The sequence below is a fragment of the Oreochromis aureus genome, linkage group 10 (genome assembly GCF_013358895.1).
Source record: "Oreochromis aureus strain Israel breed Guangdong linkage group 10, ZZ_aureus, whole genome shotgun sequence".
Taxonomy (NCBI): domain Eukaryota; kingdom Metazoa; phylum Chordata; class Actinopteri; order Cichliformes; family Cichlidae; genus Oreochromis; species Oreochromis aureus.
Window position 1 is genome coordinate 10,822,694 of NC_052951.1, and position 23,644 is coordinate 10,846,337.

Here is a 23,644-nt window from a genome sequence, read left to right on the forward strand (position 1 = left end):
GTCTGTTTGTGATAATACATGAGTAACTGTAATAAATCAAAGAAGTCAAAGCCTGCTGCAGTCTCGACATAACCATAGAAGACTTCCATTCAGAGTTCAGCCAGAACCTCATAGATCTGAAACAGATCTATTTATTCTGGCAGGAACAGCGATTTTACTGCAAAATGATACAGGAATTCAGCGCTGTTGCTTTTCTATAGGAAAAAGGCCAGAATCCAACCAGCTGACAACAAGTTGAGTCGAGTCCTATTGCAGAGAGATGCATCACAGACAGGTTTGTCTCATGGACGCAGACTGACTGTAATTGAATGCAACATGATGTCAATCAATGTGACTGAGAGTGATTGCAGTCAGTTCAAATTGGACTGCAACTGTTTAGAGACAGGTTGCCTGGTGGGAGGCAACCTGTCTCTAAACAGTTGCAGTCAGTTGGGAGCAATCTCCTTGTGATTCAAAGTGGTTGCCTAGAGGCTATTTATTAGCAACTAATTCATAAGCAACTTAAGGGGAAGTCGGGTAACTATACTTTGCAATGAGATCGTTTTTAAAGTCTCATTGTTTTAGTACGTTACACCTTAAACCTGAATAGAATTTACATTTGGACTAATTCACAGTGAAACAAATGACCTTTTCTAAACAAACCAAAGCCTTCATAATGAAAGAGAATGCATAGTCATGACGCGCACGAGGAAGAAATTCAGTATGGAAAGTAAGGCAAAAGAACAGGGGCTAACAACATTAGCATTAGCTAAAAACCTCTAACTTGTTCACAAAGGTATGAAAATATTAAAGTATATTTGTCTCGAGGACTTGTAAAGTAGTGAAATTCATGAAAAAATAACTTCAGCCCCGTTCTGGCGATCCCATTTGAGAAACGACACCTAGGTCGCAATTAAACAGGTACAAAATAAAAGCATCTATTTTTCGCATTGCTGTTTAGAAAAACAAAAACAACACAAATTCCCCACAAACACAGAAATGAAACAATTTAGCTCACAGTTTCCAACCAGATAGGCTACGCTAACATTAAACAAATCTTAATGTTATATCAAACTATTGTGTGCTCTTTAATTTGAAAAAATATTGGGCCACGCCCCCTAACAGGACAGATTCATACTTAACAAATGTCTGTCTTATAAAGTAACCACAAAAGAAACAACACACACTGCACAGTGTCATCCTAGCAGGAAAAACCTTTAAATATTTTTTGAAATCATAGAGTGTAAAAAAAGGTGTTGCGCTCTGATCCCCACTTTCATTATAAGCTTCTTTTAGTGTATTAACCTGCATAATAAGTGTAATGTTCAATACTGCACTGCTATTCTTTTCTACAACACAGGCTGCTTCACTCAAATAAAAACTGCCATTACCAGCGTCAATCGCTGTTTGTCACTTTGTGATACGTTTCCCTCCTGGCTCCATAATGCTCTATTGCACAGTGTTTAAATTAGTAAAAAACAACAACAAAACAAAGATAAAAATGTTAATATGAACCAAAAACACTGTCTGAGGTCTGCATGACAAATTCTTCTCATCTTTGTGACAATTCCGTTGGTGATACTAAAACAAACGCATGGGAAATAAAGTGCATCGAAATGACCTCTGTGTTGCTACATATGGTGGAAGCATCCAAGCGGTTCAGTGGAAGCAGTATTAAAGTCCCTCCTTTCCATTTCTGCATGCATTTATGATTCATGGCAACAGAGTCAGTATATTTCAGTGTGTTACTGTGGCTGTAAACAGTGGGAATGGAAAGGAAGAGGCATTGGAAGAAAAAGAAAAACGTGTTGAGATATCTGAGTGATGTTAGATATATACAAAATATTGGCACATTATCTTAAAAACAAGACGCTGGATGGAGATCAAGTTGTCTAAGAACGACTACTTAAACAACCGAACTGTCCAGTCTTTTGTCTCACAGTATGAAAAGTACACTAACTGCCAAACACAACAGCATTTTCCAGTCCTCCCTTCACGCCTCATCAATGCCACTTCAGTCCTGCTCTCTCTTTCACCTGCGCTAACTCCCTCCGTACACTCGCGACCCCTGACCCTTCTCACACCTGCGTCTCCACACCGTTAAGCTTAGGCATCAAGATGCGAGGAGTCACCCCAGAGTTGAGGTCCCTCTCGAACTCCAAAAGCTGGCCCATGAAGTTGAGATTCGGCGACACCACAGGACGGCGGCTCCGCACGTATTTGTAGGCATCTGTCATTGTCATGAGGGTGTGCTTCATAAGGTAGGCGATGACAATGGTTGCAGAACGGGACACGCCTGCCTGGCAGTGTACCAGCACTCCCTGTCCACTCTGATATGCCTCCTCTGTGGATGAGAGCAACAAAACGGATGAGCTCAGTTTTCTTTCTAGAAGTAAAAAAATGACCTAACACTGCATCAGTTTTTTTCTAAACACAAGTAACACACATTTAGCAACATGTACATCATCAGCACTTGCTTTTAATAATTCGTTTCATATGTAACTTTAAAGAAAAAGTTCTACCAGCTATTAAATAAACTTGTAGGTGAATCACAGAGTGCATGGCACAGAGTCAGCAATTCACTTCATAGACACTATAGACACTAACACAATAGCTTTGAAAGGAAACAAAGGATCTAATGATCACATTGCAAGTCACTGCCTTTCCTCTCTCTTTCAGTACAAAAAGAAAAATCGGGTTACCAGGCAACAGTTATCGCAGACTACTGACTTCAGCTGAAGTCACAGCAAGGAGTAATAAAGCATCCTGCAAACACTCTGACACTGAGTAACCGCTGTTTGAACATTAGCTCATGATTGTAAAATAAAAGTGACGGTAACAGCTATCTGCTCGATGTCTTAATGAACACACGCTCGATGTCCTTCCTAGATCTTCTGGTAAGGGGAAGCTTGTTAACCTTAATTTTGCTACATTATCCTTTTATCAACAAGACCAACTGCGGGTCCTACCTGCATACCATGCAATACTAATTGAGCTCACTAGCTGTCGCAGTAATGAGACAGAGGCTTGTTTTTGTATTTGAAGAGCAGTGGGACTGTGACAGGTGAGATGCTGGTACAAGTACACCAGTTCAGACCAGTGTCCTTCTAAAAGTAAGTATGCCACTTGGAAGTCATTCAGGCACTTATTTGGACAACTTGATGTATTACCTTAATTAATTTTTTATTTCATTGTTCACTAGTACATAAAAACTACATTTATAGAATCAACAGTGAAATCTACTAAAAACACTCTAAAAGGTTTGCTGACTTGGCCACAAAATTATATTTTAAAAATAGAATTTTTCTTCTTCCAGACTTCTACGTCTTCTTTGACCTCTCTCGCTCTCTTTCAAATAAAATTTCTTAATAAAACAGGATTATCACCGCTTTGCTAAATGCTTGTTAACACAATAATCACATGGCAGAAGACCACACCAGGTGCCAACTGGAGCTACAATCCACATGGGCTCATCAAAATAAGCCAAAAGAAGACTGGAGAAGTCTTATGCTACATTTTATCGATAGTTCATGTTGCTGGTGGTGTTGTAATAGTACCAACTGAGCATTGTTTCAAGTTCTGGGTTGTTCTAATGCAAACAGGGGGTCCCAGCAAGGTTCACCTAATAAAGTGACTGATCAGTGTTTTTAAGATGTTATGTGGGTGCCTGCACACACATGTGCTTATTCAAAACAATATTAGAAGAGAGGGCATGACTCGGGGAAATATTGGTTATAGATGCCCACTCTGGTCATCTGTGTCATAATCATATCGTGGTTTTTAGATTGGCCCAGCTTAACATTTTTTGTCTAGAGTATCTTCTCAATAATGATTGCTGCTTGATGAAGTAATCTGATTTTCTCCTGGGACGCTGCTTCATGCCCAAATGCAATGTATTCTGTGCATAAAACATAATTAGCAGTTAAAAAGTAGCATTGCTCTGATGTTAGCATGCTGGCTCCCACTCAAAACAAAATTGCTAATTCTTGGCAGTAGGTTTACCACTTCAATGCAGACACAGCTACTAGTTAGCCCCTAAGCTGACATTTTTGGTAAAGGCTAACCCCTTTTTACATCTGAAAGATAGCTAAGATAGCATGTGCTAGTTCTCGCTCTACTTAATGCAGAAACTGATATCAAGCTTCTATATAAATACTGGTAGGTCCACAAACAAGCTAACCATCCCATTATTTGGATTAGTATTTTAAAAGTAATTACTAGTGGTGTCAGCGTTAATCTCGTTAAAATGATGTTAACGCCATAACCCCATTAACACGGCAAATCTCCCTTAGCAAGTTAACGCGGATCGCCTGTGCGAGGGGCTGCACGGCGCTAACGCGTTAACGAACTAACTGTGCTAATGTGTTGACGCCGTGCAGCCCTCACAGGAGCGATCCACCTTAACTTGCTAAAGGAGATTTGCCGCGTTAATGGGGTTATGGCGTTAACGTCATTTTAACGAGATTAACGCTGGCAGCACTAATAATTACTAAAGTAGAATTTTTAACCCCTTATTACCTAATAAAGTAATCCCACCACACTGCCCAACACTGCACACATCAATGTATAAGAGGTGGAGTGCTCACCAATAAACTCAAAAACCTCCTCGAAGTACTGTCGAAGGTTTTGCTTGCTGTTGTCGGTGGCTGGGATCCTTTTGTATCGCAGTCCAGAGCTGACGTGGTAGAGAGGCAGGTGTGTGGTCACGTTGACCACGTAGCCGATGTTGAGGCGTAGGAGCAGGTCCAGGTCCTGAGCATCTCTCTCATTCCCCAGATACAGGAAGGGCAGGATGGGACTGACCACAGCGTTCTCCGCATCAGGAGTCATCACAGACTCATCGGAAAGAGAAGCCGGCAAGGAAGAGGAGAGCGGCAGAGAGAGGCGCACTGGGAAATGATAGTGTGGAGAGGTGGTGTTAACTGTGAATTAACAAGTAACTGCTACAACAAAGCACCAAATCAAGAAAATACTTAAAAAATGAATACAATGCAACGACAAAAACTACAGTGAATCACCAATTCTGTCCCTGATGCAAAAGTGGGTCATATTATTCTGTGTGCATTACTGGTAGATTATAAAAGCAGGTTGCACTAGAACATAAACACTGTCATAAAATGAAGCTAACCAAAAGATTTTTGATCAACAGCTGTGGTGTATAAGGAGCTGACACCAGCTATTATGACCCAGGTTTACATCAGTGACCGCAATGGCCTCAACACAATTGGATTTTAAGCTGTTCTTACTTCTGTTGTTCTCCTCATCTTGCTCTCTGTTCAGGGAGTTCAAGGCCAGGTGAAGTGACTGAGCCGACGACAGAGTGTGTCCTCCCTCCCTGTCTCTCTGCCAAGGCTTGGGTTTGATTAGCGTAGTGGGGGCGGATGGTGGAGGGGAAAAGGACACAGGTGATGGTGGGGAGGCAGAGCGGGGAGAGGGGGAGGAGGGATATGCTGCGTCTTCGTCATGGTCAGGCCCATCGCTCATTCCCGCATCCTCGGCTTTATTCAAAAGCCTCTTCAGCGAGCTCCGACCGTCGTCGTACTCCGGTCCTGACCTGCAGCCCATAAAATCGAGGGCTGCCATTTTGCCCTGCTGAAGCCGCCTCCGTCCAGCGTGGTCTGTGAGCTGCGTCTGTGTGTACTCCTTGAGGTTTTGACAGTCCAGGAGAACGAGCCCTGTTCCATTACTGCCATTCTGGGTCTGACTCGCACAGGTTTTCGCGACTCCTACACCTATCCCAGCACAGTGATTTTTTTGAGCTTTAGAGTGGGTCATCTTCTTGGCCAGTTCTTCAGGCCAGATGGTGCGCACGCTGTAGTCGTCATCATCGGCTGGATACATAGACATCGGATGAGCTGCTGGGATGCTTCTTCCTGGGGGTTTGCCTCTGCGAGGGTTGTATGTGACCACTATGGGGTCGCTGCTGCAGTAGCTGCAGGTGGAACTGCCCGTTTGGGAAGCTTTGGGGTTGCAGCCTGTGACGCAGCTCTGTATCGCCCGCAGAGGGGCAGAAGAGGACAGCGGGGTGCAGGGAAGGCATCCTCCTACAAGTTTTTTGCGAAGAATAGCAGGACTCTCAAAGTTTCCAGCCTCACCAGAGCAGGAGGCACAGCGGAGAGGTTTGAACAGGCCCGTGCGACACTCAGAAGCAGTGCTGTTAGAAGACGAGGTGTTAGAGGTGGAGGCGTTGGAGAGACACCCACCCAGATTTCTCAGGCCCATTTCTTTACCTCCTCTCTTTACTGCTCCAACATTGTGACCACAGGAAAATGAGGTGGAAGTGCTTCCACCACCTCCTTGAAAGCTAGCCGAGTGCCCTTTACACCCTCTGCATCTTACCAACCTCCAGCAGCCACAACTGAATGGGTGCGCGCAGTCGATGGTGCAGGTGTGGTCAGGGCTGGGGAACCCTCCAGCGTGGGAGGAGCAAGGAGAGAGGGGTAAACCATGAAGAAGGTGAGGGCGGTGATCCCTGGGTTGAGAGGCTGGGTGAGGCTGTCTACGTTGCTGAAGAGAGGCTGCGACATAGGTGGGTTGGGAGGAAGGAGATGGGGGGTAGGTGGAGTTTAGGATGGCAGCATGGGGCAAAGGGACAGAGTTGTGGTGGTGGGTCAGACTGTGACTATTTAGGCTTTGATGGACCGGTCCCAGTTTGGAGCTTGTCCTGTGACCTATAGAGGAAAACTCGTGGTCACCTCTGTTAAGAAAACCAGTGTTTTCCTTCTCCTTTTCACTCCTAAACTTATGCTGCTGCGCCTGGGCGGGGACAAACTGGAGGACCCCACCAGGGGCTGATGACAGCTGACGAATTCGCTGTGGCCTGTGTTCGACGCCACCTGGCCTCCCTGCAGTTCCGGTTTTTCTCTCACACTGTCCTTGTTCTGAAGGGACACATTTCCCTCTGCCACTTTTTATACTCCCGCTACGCCCTAATGAGTTGCTGAATCCTCCTCCTCCTCCACCTCTTCCTCCTTTGTCCAATGTCACTCTGATATCAATAGTATGCGTGTGTGAGGGCAGACGCGGGCCGAGAGTTACCGTGCCATTGCTGTGGCAGTGGCTAGGGATGTGTCTGACGGCCGCCGGGAGGACAGGTTGGTCGCCTTTGAATTTCTGCACACGGGACAACCTGCGCTTGCATTCCAGAGTCAGAGATTTACAGGTGGGTGAATAAAATTGGGAGTGAGAAGGATGGAGATGAGCAGGTTGAGCGACTTGTCCATTGGAGGAGGCTGTGAGATGAGAGGAATGCTGCGGGATAGTCTGTGGGGAAGCCTCGCAAAGGGCTAAATTTTTGGGGCGCTGAATGACCACTATGCGTTCGTCAAGAGGGAGGGGAGGCATCTGGGTTTATGCAAAGCTGTCCAGTGAAAGGGGGAAAAAGAGAGAGAGAGGAAATAGTCAGGGATTTAGTCTTAGTTAACATATACACTGGAAATGAGGGGCACACTTTACATTCCTTCAGTTTAGATGCAAACAGCACATGCTCATAAAAGATTATGAACATTGCCTTGCAGCTCCTGATTTGTATGACGTACACAGATTTTCTTTAATTACAGCTTTCAGTGTTTTTTGAAGAGCAAAATTATTTGTGAAATGTAAAGTAAAGCTCCAACTCCTCAACAATAATGACAACTATTTTCACAACATCAACAGCCTTTTACGTTTTGTATATTTTTGTAAGTCACCTGTAAAGGTGTCTTCCTCGTGACAAACCATGCCAAGAGTAAATACAAAACAACTGACCAACAATCTCTGTTTTGACCTTTATTAACTTGGGGGTATTTCTCTTCATATTTGCTGCAAATGAAAGAGAAATTCTATGAAGTGAAGACCCATAGAGGTGCATGTTTAAGGTGAATGGATATCACAGGAGTAATTACTTTTGGGGAATCCATTTAAACATGCACTGCACAGTCTCAGTCTGCTTATACCAGGGCCAGTGGACAGACGCTTTAACCTTCATCTGTATTTATAGGAATCTGACATTCAGTTTGAAACTGTTCCCGGGTAATCCTGTTGGCATTCAACTGTTAGATTCTGAATCCAAAGGTTCAAGAGTGTGTACCTGTTTGCTGTTAGCAGCAAATAATCCTAGCTAATCCTGATAGCAGTGATGCTTCTTAGCAGCTCAGTTGCAAAAGCTGCATCAAACGAGCTTCGGCAACCTTCATCCCTCTCAGACGTCCCCAACAAGATGTGTTAACATGACATAAACACCACGTTAAAAGCAGCTGAATATACTGCTGAACACAGGTATGTTCTAGATGTTAACATTATGTAACCTTTATTTTGTTTGTATGCTGAAGCCAAGCTGATTTGGGCAGTTAACGTTTTTCAATCTGTTCAATTCGGCACAAAATGTCTTGTATTTCCGTCTCTGCAGTGCATTTTCACTGCGGAACAACCTAGTGACTCACAGTTAGCTAATGGCTCAGTGAGATTCTTCACTTTGTGATTATCTGAGATGAAAGACTTCCTGCCCACAGCCATTTAGCCCGTTCACCCTGTCTTTGGTAGCAACTAATTTAACCACATCCTTTGGGCCAATTAAAAACAAGCATTTGTCCAGGCCATGGTATAAACAGAAGGTCACCACGTAGACAACAACACGGCTCAGCTGGAGAGAAAGTTTTCACATCATGACGCAGCAAAAAGAGATGAAGTCAGTGTAATAATAAAACACACATCGAAGTGTCTCTATAGCATTAAACTGTCTGAATGAGTAATGCTCCTAATAACAGGTCGCTGCAGTTACTTCACAATGTCAGAGTTGAAATTTTTACACTTTTTTTGTAGATTCATTATAAACTAGGTCTGCTTTGAAAGGTTAAAATGACATATTATTGTCGTTGAGGTAAAACCCACCCATTGGCACGTATACTCTGTCTGTGATGTTCACTGTGCCGTGAGTTGTTTGGTTGATGGACTGCTTTAATTTCCTTCTTGCCACACTAGCAGACATGGTTGCACTGGTGCCAGGGCTGGTCAGCTGGGAGGATATTAGGATGCTAATGTTCGCGTTAAGCTCTAAACACAGTTTTCTCTGACAAAGAAAATAAAAACTATTCGTTAACTCCTGCCTTTATTTCAGCCATAAAAGGTGTACAGCCTGGTTAACCTTAAAGTTGGGGGAGGCTGTTTTAATGTCTGCTTGTTTAATGTTTAATGCTTGGAATTGAAAATTTGGTTTAAACTGGTAAAGTGTGAAAGGAGCAACTGATTTCAGTCACTGAAAATTGATTTCTGGACCTAAGCCTTTTCTGTATGCATCAGCCTCACAAGCCCAGAGCCCTGGCAACTGCCGGTAGTTAAGAAAAATGTGTATTTTCTGTCTGGTTGGTGAATGGTTTGTTGTTAGATGAAATCTGCTGCACCAAAAACCTCCTTGGTTGCTAAACGTTTAGATGGAAGATGTTGACTTGTCTGCAAACATTCACCAACTGGTTGCACAGTGGCACTGAAACAATGCAAATCTTCTTCAAAGCTAAAGTTGTGCCTTGCTACTACAGACAGAACGTTTCAACTTTTACTTTGAAGGGAAACAGTAACCATTTCCATGATGCGCCACACTTTTCCGTTTCACTACCACACAGCCAGAAGTTAGTGTCTGCAGATAAGTTGGTGCCGTCTGTGTAAACTATGGGTGTCCATGGCGATTGCGCAAATGAGCAATGATGCAATCTTAAGGAGGTTTCTAATATAACCCTGTATACCTCGTTCTGACCATTTTCACCTACCAGCAACCATTTGCCAACCAGTTGGAGAAGTCGACCAGTGGTTGCCAGGTGGTTGCTGACCAGTCTCTAGGCCTGTGTCACTGGGGCTCTCATCGTTTTTAGCATTTTTTTTGATAAAAGACCTAAAGAAATGTTTAATTTGTCATTCTACCCTTCCACATCTTTTATTAGCACTGTTCATGTGTAAAACACTTTTAGCCTAAACCTTTAGATACTCATCTACTTTAATACTTCAAAAATTAATCACAAACTAAGATGGTTTAGAAATGAACCTTTTTGTAGTAAAATAAACCTCAGAGCATTATATTAACTTCTAACCACCTTTGAATGTTGTCATCTCAGACGCCTTCCTAGCTGTAATTTTAATTTTTGGTATTTAATCACACTGGCTGCCGCTAACCAGACACTTGCAGTGGCTGGGTTTCACAGACTGACCCTCGGTGTTTACTTCTTTCAATTTAACCCTCACCCTAAAAGCGTAAAGGCACTTCCTATGCTGATCTTTTTATATTAGCAGATCTAGCAAACTAGAAGACCATCAATCTACCTGGTAAATTACATAGAGCTGTTTTTAGAGAGTGTTTGTTAAGCTTACAACCGTGAAGCAACATTTAAAAATCTCTCAGCACAGTGGGAGACTACCAGGTTAAAGTGGGTACTGGGAGGAACAGATAGCTCGGGACGACACCGGCTGACAGAAACAAAAGAGGGTAGAGCTAAAATACAGGGAGGCAGATTATAACATGACACTATAAACCACAGTCTACGGGGAAGGAAGGGACACGTCAAAGTGATCTGGGGATGCCTTCGGTCCCACCACAACACAGTTACCAACCCATAGAGAAAGCAAACCGCGCTCCAGTGTCCCCATGCTTATATCCACGCACAGAGTCTGGTGATGACATCCTCATCTTTTTTTCCTCTTTCAGCCTTGCCTGTGGTGAAGGGGGTGGGTGTTACAATGACCCAGTTTTGTCATGGTGGAAGTCACTATCACTCTGATTACTTTTCTGTCACATGCTGTAAAGTGCAGGCTGGTTAGTGGCATTTTCACTCAGCTACAGAGAGAAAAGGAAAACACTCAAAGCACACCAGTGATGTTAGCATGTTGTTTCACAGCAAGAACAAAAGACACCACAGCTTTTCAAGTTTCAATTAAGAATTCTGCCTAATCTACTAAATTAAGCCCATTCAGTGCTTCAAAGGCAACATTAAAGATTTATAAAAGATCCTATTTTCACATCTGCCAAGGAGAATGGATATGATTAGTCTGGTTGGCAGGGTTAGACGGATTTCAGAGGTCAGGTTTGGCCAAAATAGACCAAACCAAAAAGATTTCTCCAGGATTTCTTAAAATTATTTATAACTGTGAGATAGAGCATTTAATTAAGATTGAAATAAGAAAAACTTGATGTTTTCAAGAAAATATCACAAAGTAAGAATATCCAAGAATTAAAGAGCAGCGGCCCCAAACTTTTTTTAAGCAGTTATATAAAAAAGTTAAAAGGCCCTAGTTACATTTGAGATGTTCTTGAGTTTTTATTTCTCTTATTCAATTAACTCAAATTAACTCAAATTGCACAACATTTAACAAAATGTAGATGTGTGTATGCAATATGAAACAACAGAAAAAGAGCCATATTTGTGCAGTACAGAAAATCCTGTACTTGGAGGACGGTTAACAAACCTCAGCAGAACAAGTACTTTTTATGCTAATACTTTAAGCACATTGGGTTGTTAGTACGCGAGAATAAAACAAGGGTATGAGAGCTGTTGATAAAGCGATTAATCAAATTTGTGTTTAATTAGCTGTGTTTATGTAAAATCACTGCAGTTGGTCGGTCCTAATTAACCTGCTCGCCTAATGGAATCTGATAAAAGTCTGCGAGCTACCTGCTCTGCCAACACGCTGTACATGCCGAGGGCTGATGCATTTCCAGTAATTGTATATAAAAAAAAAAATAATAGTGAGGGTACAAAGTGTACAGGGTTTGTTTGAAGCTTCTTTAAAAGGGCAAACTCATTATTCTGTGATCACAGAAACAGACTTGTTATTTTCAATTTAGGATTTGACAGCTTTTCATTGTTGGCGCCTTGTTAATAGCTGAAGTTGACAGATCCTAGGCTGTCTCTAATTGCATCCAAAACACACACACACATACACACACATGCATGCACGCACACAGATGCACAACAAAGAGCAGTCTGTTATTGCATATTGTCAGAGCATGGGCACAAAAGGGACTGGCTTATCGCTCACTGAGATATTAAAGAAAGTTAGAAAAGAAACCCTTTCATCATTTTAATGGGCCAAATTAATGTGTTACTAACTCTGACCCTTCAAACAACATTTAAATAGTGGTAAATAATGCTGTTGTATGTAATACGTAAAGTGTATTAGTCTGATAAGTCATATCAGTATGTGCACAAAGCCAACTGTATATTTTCAATAGGTTTTGAGCACTTTTCTGAGGATTCTGCATGAAACATTTGACAGCAAGCTACATGAAAGTGAATAAACAAGCACCGCAGGATGAATGACACACACACACAAACACACACTCATGTGTGAATACTTCAGGAAAAAAATCTATACTACGTTAAACTTTTAAATCACATTAGCTGCTTCTGAATTAGAGCGCATGAAAGTGAAATGATTTGAAATGCAAACTTTTGCACTTTAAAAGCAATATTTTTGGGGGGAGGAAAAAAAAAAGTGAGTTCCACTCAGTTTCTGTTAGTAAGAGCTGCATGATCCTGCGGGGGAGATCATGACGCCCTCCCTCGGCTCATATTCCACCAGCAGAGCAGAGATAACGGCTTTACAGGCACAGGCGAGAACCAGAAAGAAAAGGTAGACTTCCTAATGTTTTTCCATACGACTGAACTCTCCCACAGAAAAGAAATATCTGCAATAAAATTATAATTTCTTTGAATGAAGCATTAAAAGTGATTTCCTGTGTCAACCAGGCAATTTTAAAGAAATCCAACAATTTTTTTTCGAGAACAAAAGAAGTGCATCCTGATATGCATCACACAATAAGGCCCTCATATGCATGACAGGAGGACAGTGTAAAGCTTACAGTGGGAGGACCATCACTGCATAACCACAGTCACAGTGCTGATTTAGGCAGTGTGGTCCATCTCCAGCTGCAGAGGCGTTGCAGTGAGTGTTTTTGGGGACAAGCTGTTGAGGGGAGGGAGCTGGTGTTTTTGGGAGCAGATGGTTGTCTGGCTTTGCAAGATTGATAGCGATATTTCTGCTCTCTCTCCCCCCACCCCTGTTTTAAGTAGCTACTTCATCACAATGCACCTTACAGCAAACGCAGAGCAGACAGCAGCAGAGCAAACACCACTGTGAGGATGCTCAATAACTCTAAATGGGTTGATTTAAAGAATCTCTTCCACTGCTACGTGTTTTTTTTTGTCATGCTTTTTTTTTTATAACAGTAAGAGTTCTCGAGCATGAGGATGGCAGGAAAATTTGTCATCTTGAGTCACTTGTTTCCAGAGGCTGATGAGCAGGCTGCTTCTGTCATAGGACAATCCACATTTCTGCAGTTTTGCTTGTGTTGAGCTGACAGTGGGCACAAAATGACAGGAGGCGGCCTGCTGCTCTCTTTGCTCTTTCACACACATAAAAAAACGGACAGATGGAAAGAAAGAGTTATGGGCACTGGACACGAGGCGTGGTGGTACCGACAGTACAGAAGATGATAGCTGCTGGTGTGAAAGTTAGTTAACAGATTTCTGTAGTGTAAAGTGTCAAATGTAAAAGGAATATAAGTTAGTGATGGACGCTCACTAATAACATATAATAATAAAATGAATAAAGTAAGCTCTTTATGCTTGTGTATTACTGTTTGGTGAAAATTATGTCATCATGTAATGTTATAACGCTGGATGACTCCCATTTAAAATCATGAAGCAATGCAAGAGCAGGACTATTTGTTCTGCACTTTGAAAAATGTGTTCTTTTCCTTTCTTGCTGGAAGTAACACAAGGAGATCAATACCACTCTCAGTTTAATGGAAGGTTCGCTGAAGGACTATTTCTTCCTGGAGTCTTGTTGTCCTCAAATTTAGAGTAACAATACTTCAGTGGTGACTGTTTCTGTTCTGGAAATAGTCCCTTTAAAAGGTTCTCCCTCACTTTTGCACAGCTTGAGCAAATTAATGTATTACATATTAAGCTTTAAAGGTAAGTGCATCGTTCTGAACATTCAGTAGCTGCTAACCAGCTGGCGGTCTTTTGCTGTGTAACCACATGACCAGATCTTTATTGTGGTGGTGAATAGGAGAGAGGGGAAAAAAATCGATACAGCAGAGTATCACGATATTTTGATATTTTATCAATGCAGTGAAACCAAGTATTTTAACAAGAGGGCTCATCTCATGCACCAGCATCCTTAGATAACACTGGCTGACCAATGAGTCTTTGTCAGTGAGCACAACTCGAGTTGACTCAACCTAACTGGCTGCCAGCTGGTTGTATTCTGGTTACACTGCTGTAGAACAGTAAGGTTGTTGAGGTCAAATGTAATAGTTAAATGTGAATTTTGTCTTTGTTGACAGCAACACATCAAAAATGAATCACTGTTAATTGTTATATTATAATAAACAGATTGTATATAACTCCAAAATTAACCCTATTCAATTTGAGACTGATAGCAAACTGATTTATGGGAGTGTGCTTGTCAATCTCATCAGTGTAAAAAAACAAAAACAAACCCATAAGTAACTGAAGTGATATAGCTTTGCCTTGTTGGATAAAATAGATATTGTCAAAGTTTAACTTTGAAGATTGTAATTTGTAGCTGAAAAAGGTGATAAATCACAGCATATGTTATTGCAATACTAAACATATTGCAATATCGCAATATTATCTTATTGTGAGTGAAGTATTGTGATAATATTGTGGCGTGTCTGGTGATTCTCTGAACTTTAATGGTAGATGGTGGAGATGAATTCCACCACTGAGACTCAGAGCTGAATGAAACCTATCTGCAGGCTAAGATGCAAATAGGAAAATGTGAGAATCGGCTGAGTAGCTGTTTTGGCTAGACCAAATTTTTAAAGTGAAATTCTTCCATACAACACTTTTAAAGGCACAGGTAAGCAGGCTTTCTTTTTAAATTGTTTGGTCAAAACTCACTTAGCATTTCCTTCTCCTTTCCAGACTTCATGCCAAGCTAACCTCCAGCTTCATATTTGTGACAAGGCAAGTGGAGAATCCCAGTTAGGCACAAAAACAGCCAAACACTGAAGCAATAAAGAACAGCCTGATTTTTAAAATTATTTCCAATATTTGTTAATGTAACTCCACTTGCAACACTAGTTTATTGAACAGGTTCTGATGAATAACCTGTAATTAAAGCACACACTATTTTTTCCCAAAATCTTGTCCAGCAAACCGCTCGGCTACGAGAGGAGATCCACTGCCCAGCGCAGCCGTGCACGCTTCAGGGTGCAACCTGCTCAGTCAGCCTGCAAAATCTGCCCCCATAGTAATGACGGGGGCATTAGACCCATGAAGGATGTGGCAATAACACTGTGAATTGTGGTCCATCAGCGGTTTGTTGTACATTTAGTGTTTGAATGTTAATCTACACATTTTGAAATTTTGGGAAACATAAAAAAACAAAGAAAATTGTGTACTTAAGATAACTTTTCTCATCACAAAACTCTTTGCAAAAAAGTGCAGACTAATCCTTTAAAATTATAGCTTAAAATCACAAAAGCTACATTTTTTCTACATATATGACTTAGTGATTTTAGTGGCTTAGTGAATTAGACCAATTACTCTATGTACCTCTATGGCTTCATTAAAGAGTAAACAGAGCAAGTTTCCTTGACTTGCACGGATGTTGATAGCAGAGAATAATGTACCAATCATCAGGGCCTGTCAGGACTTAAACACTCGAGCGCGACTTGGCATTAAGCTTCAACAAGCCAAGCAGCAGAAAACTCCTCCTCTGTTGTACTGCTAAACACTGATAATACGCTTGGCTGACCACCAAAGCATTGTGGGAAACATCCAGTCCAGAAGCAGCCAAGTACCAAGCACACAAAATTTGTTCTACATGTAAGCAAAACACATACTCTGCCCATCATCGTTGTGTGCCTTGACAGTGGAGTCACAGCAGCATGTAGTCTCCCCTTCAACACGCCCCAGGGTAGAAATGTTAATTGTGACAGCAGTGGGTTGCAGATAGGAAAAGGGAGCAGGGAGTGAGGCTCCGCCTGCCCATCTTAAGTATGATATGAATGATAATGACTAATAAAGCACCCAGCACAGATAGCTGCTTGCCAAAGTGGGTCAGAATCACATCTGAATAACATTTTGACACAGAAACAAGTAGGTTAATGTGTCAGTGTCAGGTGTTATTGACCGACTGAGGTATGATTGTGTATTACATATTACATAGTAATTAATTACACTACTCTTTAGGTTGGTCTATGTGTTAGTAAATTAAGCTCTGGCTGTTCTAGGCATACACTCAGCTTTAACATCATTCTTAAGACGTGTGAAACTGAATATTTAACATATTAAAAATATTTTTTGGATTCACCTATGCTAATGTGACCGTTCACACTGACTGTGTAATTTCGTGGGACAGATTTGTGGCATTTATTTTTTTTGGAGCAAATAAACAATATTGACCAATCAGAGTCCTGCAAATGGCAACAAAACATGCACCCTTACTGAATATACAATCTGATTATTTACTACTTTACCTCAGACACAGTGAGAGATGCTGTGCTCTCTGAAATTATTTCCCTCCCACCTCAGATGTGAGACAAGTAGAGCTCAAACTGCCCCACTGACATCCTGGTATATGTACGAAAGCGGGCGTGATACAGCTTCAACTCCTGGATCAAACCATGAAATTTTCCCTGCTGCTGCCTTATTGTGAGAACCCAGAATGTCCTTTTCTTCCTTTTCTTGTTTAAAAACATCAGGAACAGCTCCCCATTGCTTCTTGTCGACTCAGTTTTTTCGTAGTACACTTTACCGTCACGTTCTTGTCCATTTGTGCAAGAAAATTAACATCTACAACCCTGTTTTACATTAATGTGTGTCAGAAAAAAAGGGATTGGATTGCAGTAGTATATTATTTTGTAACAAAGCTTTGGAAGTGCATTTAAAATAGCACAAATAATGCGTTATCAACGTCAGGCTTTTCTATACCGACATCAAGTGACAACTACTGACACCTCAGACTAAGTGAAGTTAGACAAGATAAAGAAACTAGTTTTAAAAAAAAAGTTAAAAGCGTAAGAACGGCACAGAGATGTGTGCAAGTCATTGTGAGTCACACTCTAATCAGACCTTAGTCGCACATCTAATGATGCATTCACTTGAGACAAAGGAAATGTCTGGCAACTCACTTGTACGTGATGACTTCGTTGTGACTCAGATGCCCAAATCAGAGTATTTTGCCAACAAAGGCATGATAATGTTACAGTAATGACACATGAGGATCATTGGCGGCCATTCTTAAATATCCAACATCTCAAATAAAACGCCCTGCTGTTTGGCTGAAAAGGCATTTATGCTCTCTGCTGGTGTGCGTTAGTTCTTTGCATGCTTTAATTTTTAACAGCAATCGGTCTCAACACAGCTTCCACCACTACGGGCTAGTGAGGCAAAGTCAAAATAATTACATCACCTAATCGCCACAGTCAGCAGACAGAAAGTGATGGAAGCAACAGCACAAACTAGCCAATCAGTGAGCGTTAAGTCAACTCAGTTTATGAACATCGCACATTTAAACACAACAGACGTTGACCAAAGTGCTGCACTGCAAGAAGGATTATCAAAAAGCCATGCAAATAATTTAAGAACAATTAACACTGAGACAAAGCAGTGATAGGACGTGTGGTGTTATAACCCTCACACATCTGTGCAGTTCTTCTTCTTCTTCTTCTCCATTTTTTAATTTAAGAAAAATGTCAAATACAACCTACCAACGAGGAGAAAACCAGTGCTAATCACCGGCTCGTGCTTTTACCTGGGCAGGTTCATCAAAGCACTGGGTCAACTGTGCAAACTCTGAACAGCAGAGCTGAATGATTAGCCTCAGCGGGGTGATCAATAAGCCCACAACTGACCGTGTCACATTTAAAGAGCCATATTAACAGGAAAAACGCAGCCCAGGGCACGTTTATGTTTGAAACTGGTTTGCCTCTACGTGATGACGCTGCAGATGTGCGCTGGTTGTAAAGTTAGGTTAGCGAATCTAGCACTAGCACTCTGTTTTGCCTCTCACCGTCGTCTCATCAGCATCACCACAAGCACAAATAAACACTCAAGGTCTTCCTCTGGACTCTTGTTCACATGGACATTTTAAAGTCCATTAATTGTCAGTGTATCGAATGAGCTGCTGTTTATATGTCGTATTCTTAAACCTTGCAAAAAGAGTCATGCTGTGCGGTGCAACAGCACAGTGTGGTGGTTAAACAATGAGGAAGGCGTTTAAGCTCTGTGCAGTTTTATCGGAAAGCCAAAGAAATGACAATCCTAAAATAGAAATCTAAGAATAGACATTGACAAAAGGAGCTCAGGAAGAGGTTTTGTGGTTGGTTGGGACTTGAGCCCTCTGCCAGGTAAAGATAAGAAGAGAAATATTCTTCGAATATATAATCTCTGTAAAAAGAACACCGTCTCAATTACCCTTAAAACTCTTTAAATGTGCTCGTTTCCATCCACCAGATTTCAGTTCACACTGTAACTTTCTGACACGGCGACTCTTGCAAACAAAGGTAAAAAAAGAAGTCTTAAAGATTAACTGTCAAACAAGATGTAACAACGCGTAGCGAAGCCCTCTGAGTGACTGTGTGTGATCATTTGTTACAAGGCTGATCTAAACCAGTGAAGGGGGAAGGTTTAACTGGCGGGCAGGAAGGCTTTAAATCTAGTCTAAAGACCTCACACGCACGAGAACCTTTGGAGGAGCAGAGCAGAAAAGCTCCACTGGGTCCCAAATCATTTTGTCTCCTGCGGGTAACACCGAAACCTTATGCTATTTGACAGAGAGTTGCTCAACTCGAACAGAAAAAGAAAAAGAAAAGTCAACAGCAGCATCTGTTAGTTGCAGCGTGGTAACAACACTCGGTTTCTATTTTCCCCTCATATCCTCGAAAAGAAAAAAAAAACCCTCTAAGAAAGTATGAGTGTGCATGAAAACAATAATACAGGACACCCCGGGGCTGTCGCGGCATCTCTCTCAGCGCCAAGGCCGGCCGGCGGCATCAACATTTAGGAGGAGGAACGCTTAATGATTTAATCATTACTAACGGTGGGAGTGATTCTGAGGTCACGTTGGGAGGATTCATTTGTGGTCTGGAGCCCTATATGGAGCCGGATCACATGTTTCAATGTATTACTTCATATTAATCAGACAGGCTGTCATTGGCTGTTTCTTTAAAAAAAAAACATGGTAATCCTGTGGGTTATTACTCACTTGGCCATATTTAGTGTATGTTTGGCTTTAAATAAACTGGTAATGTTTCGGAACTTCACTTGCATAGTAACCACTTTAGTGTTTTTGTTTCGCATTTGTAAGACGTCTTAAACTATTGTTATAAATGATTTAGGATCCAGGTATGAAAAGCAGTGACTTCCTGTATTCGAGCATGCAGATGACAACGCATATTAGTTTTCCTTTTTTTAAATACCAGCTCGTAATCCAAATTAAATCATCTACTTTTAACTGCTTGCCACCCATTCAGAGCTCCTGTTTCAGTCAGTCATACAGTCCAACAGTCTCCAAACCACCCCTTCATTCATTACCATCATTACCAGTACTTCAATGTATATGTTATGTTGTTTTATATTATTTTATTTTTTATTTTTCTCCCTTGCACTTTTCTCTTTAACTCTACAGAACGCTCTCTGCCCTCTCACTTACCCCCATTAGGATAAATAAAGTTATCTGAATCTGAATCATTTACTTCTCCTCACAGCAGGGCTGCAAATGTGATCAGTTAATCTCCTGTGGTCTATAACACGTCAGAGAGCACGAAAAGTTTTAAACTCAAACATATTCAATTTTTCATGAAACAGAGAAGAACCAGCCAGCTCCACTCTGGAGAAGCTACTGAGTTTGCTGATTCATTTCAGGTAACCATTACAATCAAACCCTGTGATCACTTAACAGTCATCCTGACTAGTCTGCTGACTCTGACTTTGGGTGTGACAACAGAAGACCTGTTTGAGGCCTTTGTCCATTTACAGAGGATTATGCACATCCACATGGAGAAAAATGCTACTACGGTACTAAGTGTTTACTCTAGTCAACACTATTTATATTTAAGATGCCAAGTTATCATTGCTATTTTATATCTTGTCCAGTGATTATTGTTGGATCTGTATGATGCAATGTACCTGCTGTACTTTTCCATGAGGAACTTTCTAAGGACACTGAAATACTGCAGACACACACATTATCATTATATATAGTGTGAAAGTAGTACATAGTGATTTTGGAGACCTACGTGGCTGTAACATTGTTTCTATGGTTTCCTGATGTGTGTGCCTTCTGACATTAAACTCAAGCACCCAAAGAATATGCATACTCATCACAGGGAAGATGAGGGTGTTAACCTTCATGTCCTTCGAGCTACTACATCACTCTGATGTGATCCTAGATTTTTTTTTTTAAAGTAATGTCAAGTGATGCTCATATTCCTGTGTTTTATATATAGGTTGAAAATATTTCAGAGTTAATCAGCTGCTGTTAATTAGTTTAACCACTTTTTAAATGCTGCCTTGATGTCTCTTCCCTTGGTTCAATAGATGGAGGTTTTTAGCAACAGAAGTGTTGGACCATCAGCAGAACTGCTCGTGCTTTCACCTGGACAGGTTGACCGAAGCACTGAGTCAACACTGAGCAGCAGAGCTGAACGATTATTCTCAGCGGGATGATCACTAAACCCACAACTGACTGTGTCAGGTTAAAGAGCCATGTTAATAGGAACAATGGAGCCTAGGGCAGGTTTACATCTGAAACTGTTTTGTGTCTATGTGATGCCACTGCAGTGATTCTCCTGCAGATGTGTGTCGTTGGTAAAGTTAGTGAAGCTGCTAAACAACCTGCTTGCTTCACTCAAACCACAGCCTAACTGTAATCCACCAGCCTCCTCCTGTGTAAATGGTGGAGGTACACGTCATCAGTCACTTATATAGGCTGGCATATTTATGTGTGTCTGCACCTTCATCTCTCTGTAAATGGCATCAAAATCTCTGGATCCTGCTATTTAAAACAATAGTTTCTCGTCATCTCATCAGCACCACCACAAGCGCAAATGAACAGTCGCATTCTTCCTCTGCACTCATGTTTACTAAAGGCCAGTAACTGCCAATCTTTTACTTGCTGTTTGTGCAGTCAGTAGATGGCGCACCGTCTAATTTCTCCGTATTTTAATCGCATCACCGTGGCACGGTCTTTTAACCTTTACTATGACGAGAAATAAAGCTAATGCGGGCCCGGGCCAGCAGGCCTGTACCTTCACTTCCTGCCTCTGATGAAGCGTGGACGTGCATAATTAAGAGTTCACGTGTTGTTCTTTGCTTAGCCCCTCCACGGGGCTGCAGTTATTTATCACAATAAATGACACACGCCGTTTATCACTGCAAACACAGATGACTGATGGCATCCGGCAGCCAGCGCTGAAATGCACGATCATGCTTTGCCTTCTTCTTCTTGTTTCTCTCTCTTGCATTCATATGACTGCACAATGACGGCGTTCAGGAGCAGATCTGTGCTGTGAGATAAACCGTTTGAAAGCAGATGCTGATGGGGGACTATCACAGGCTGCAGGCCGACCGGACCGTGCACTACGACGACTTACTTAATAATAAATTTCAATAAAAGATAACATCACTTACATCAAGAGTGGCAGTCCCGTAGTGTTTTCATCATTTATGCGCAGCGGAATGAGAGCTCCTCATGTCTGCAGTGGCCCGAATACCACGACCCGATGTGTTGGTATGATCCAGATGTGTAACACCTTCTCCTGCCTGCTCGTTTGTACGTGAAGCTTATTAGAAAAAGAAAAATCACAAATAAGAATAATTTCTTTTAAAAAAAACTGCTTTGACAAGACGATGCACAGCTCTGCCGGACTCACAGTAAACAGATAAATTAGGAAATGTCATCAGGGGTGCTTGGCTAACTCTGCTGGCGTCACGTCTGAGCGTGTGTCACTCTGAGCTGCGAAGCGTGTGTGAGGAGACACTGACGGGGGAGGAGGGCTCTATTGTCTCTACTGCGGATGACATCATCCCAAACCAATGGCGACACGCACGAGAAGAACTCAGGGGCGAGCACGCAGCACGTGCGGGCTGGAGGAGGAGGACGTGGAAGAGTGAGGGGATAATGTAAAACTGGTGGTGTGCAGTACTGCGAATTTTGGTATCGATCGGATACCAAGCAGTGCCGATACCAATACCGTTACCGATACTTTTGGAGACCTGGAATGTAAATATGCCTGTCTTTACGGCACTTTGGGTCCACTTCTGTCATTTAAGTGGATTATAAGCTATAAATTAAACAGAAGGACATTCAACACAAAAAAGCACAGAAATTTTCCATATTTCATTTTTTAAGTTATTTTTTTCATTAAAAAAGTACAAAAAAATTAACACAATTCAATGGGCTACCTACTGAACTTAAGAGGATAGAAACAAAGTATCAGTGCTATCGATAGTATCTATCTGATACCAGTACCAGCATTGATATGGATACTGTGGCTTTTTCGCTTGATCTGCCCACTTCTACGTGGAACTCTCTCCAACCAAAACATTGCCCACAATAATTCATTGATTAAGTGATTAAAAATAAAATAAAATAAAAATAAAAATAAATACGGAAAAGCTACATCTGTTTCTTTTGGCAGTGCCTATTACAGGTTTAAGATGAAGACTAAAATGTTTTCTAGCTTCTGATTGTTGCATATTTTATTCAGAATTTGTTCTTTAGCAGATTTTGTCCTGAAATTGGCAGCACAGGCTCTGTACAGTATCCCAAGCTCAGGTTTGAGGGCTGTGCAGTACTGTATAGCCTATTTGCTATTCCCAGGACTGCACCCTTCTGTTTCAAATTTCAAAGTTTGTTTATAAAACGTATAAACAGAACTAATGATAATTTAAAAACAATAAAGACAATTATAAAGAACTACACTAAGCACAATAAAAGAAATAGAATAGAAATATATATGACAAAAAAAAGTTTACAGAGACTGAGACCTCTGGAATCTGCTGGAGCCAACTCTCCAGTTTCAGGGTTACAGCTCCTAATGCTCCTGTTACCACTGGGAGCTCTCTTTGCAACCATTTGGCCATGCTCATCCAGGCCGAATGACATCCTGATGTCCTCGCTGTATATCCCGGTGAGGTGGATCAGTGACTTGATGTCTCGCTCAATCCTGCCATACAGCTTGATATCATCCATTTACAGGAGGTGGCTGATGGCCACTCGATTCCTGAATCTATGCCTGTATCCGCTCTTAGCGATGAGCTGGCTGCAGCGGTTTCACTTTAACTTGCCATTTTGACCTTCATCATCCTGAATCACTAGAATGATATAGAGAAACAAACAATAAATCCAGATGTTTGTCTCAAGAGGTAGTTTGAACAGGTCATTGTGTCAATAGTCATAACTTACACCAGCAGTTATGCATTATTTTCTAATATTCTAGTCTTTGGGCTTCAATAAGATGATTGTGGACAGTTATTATCAGAATGTTTAGCCTCCAGTGAAATGTATGCTTTCAGAGAAAGTACAGTGAAAGCGCTTCACATATCTGCAATAATGAGGCCCTTTTAAGTTCAGACAAAATGTAAATATTCACCTTTTCCACAACCTTCTGTCCGTCCTTTGCTTTTTTTGCACACTGTTTCCTATCTGTCATGGTGCAGGG

At 41.6% G+C, this 23,644-nt stretch overlaps 1 protein-coding gene across 2 annotated transcripts; it reads right to left on the reverse strand.

The window, feature by feature from the left end:
* Window positions 1-577: 577 nt before the first annotated feature.
* Window positions 578-21,931, reverse strand: si:dkey-175m17.7. 2 transcript variants are annotated; one of them, XM_039618124.1, is made up of 5 exons: window positions 21,854-21,931; window positions 21,612-21,763; window positions 5,226-7,339; window positions 4,566-4,868; window positions 578-2,323 (listed from the first exon to the last, which is right to left on the reverse strand). In XM_039618124.1, exons 3-5 carry the CDS (start codon window positions 7,321-7,323, stop codon window positions 2,058-2,060), a joined length of 2,667 nt encoding a protein of 888 aa, XP_039474058.1. In that variant the 5' UTR covers window positions 7,324-7,339; window positions 21,612-21,763; window positions 21,854-21,931; the 3' UTR covers window positions 578-2,057. The 2 variants fall into 2 exon arrangements, with proteins under 2 accessions (XP_039474058.1, XP_039474059.1); XM_039618125.1 differs by having other exon boundaries at window positions 21,612-21,880.
* Window positions 21,932-23,644: the final 1,713 nt, after the last annotated feature.

Excerpts from the sequence above, each read along its gene's own strand:
- si:dkey-175m17.7 (XM_039618124.1), bottom strand. The coding sequence starts at position 7,323 with ATGCCTCCCCTCCCTCTTGACGAACGCATAGTGGTCATTCAGCGCCCC. Across the intron at positions 4,869-5,225 it reads AGATGAGGAGAACAACAGAA|TGCGCCTCTCTCTGCCGCTC; the intron begins GTAAGAACAGCT and ends ATCATTTCCCAG. Across the intron at positions 2,324-4,565 it reads GGAGGTTTTTGAGTTTATTG|AGGAGGCATATCAGAGTGGA; the intron begins GTGAGCACTCCA and ends TCTCATCCACAG.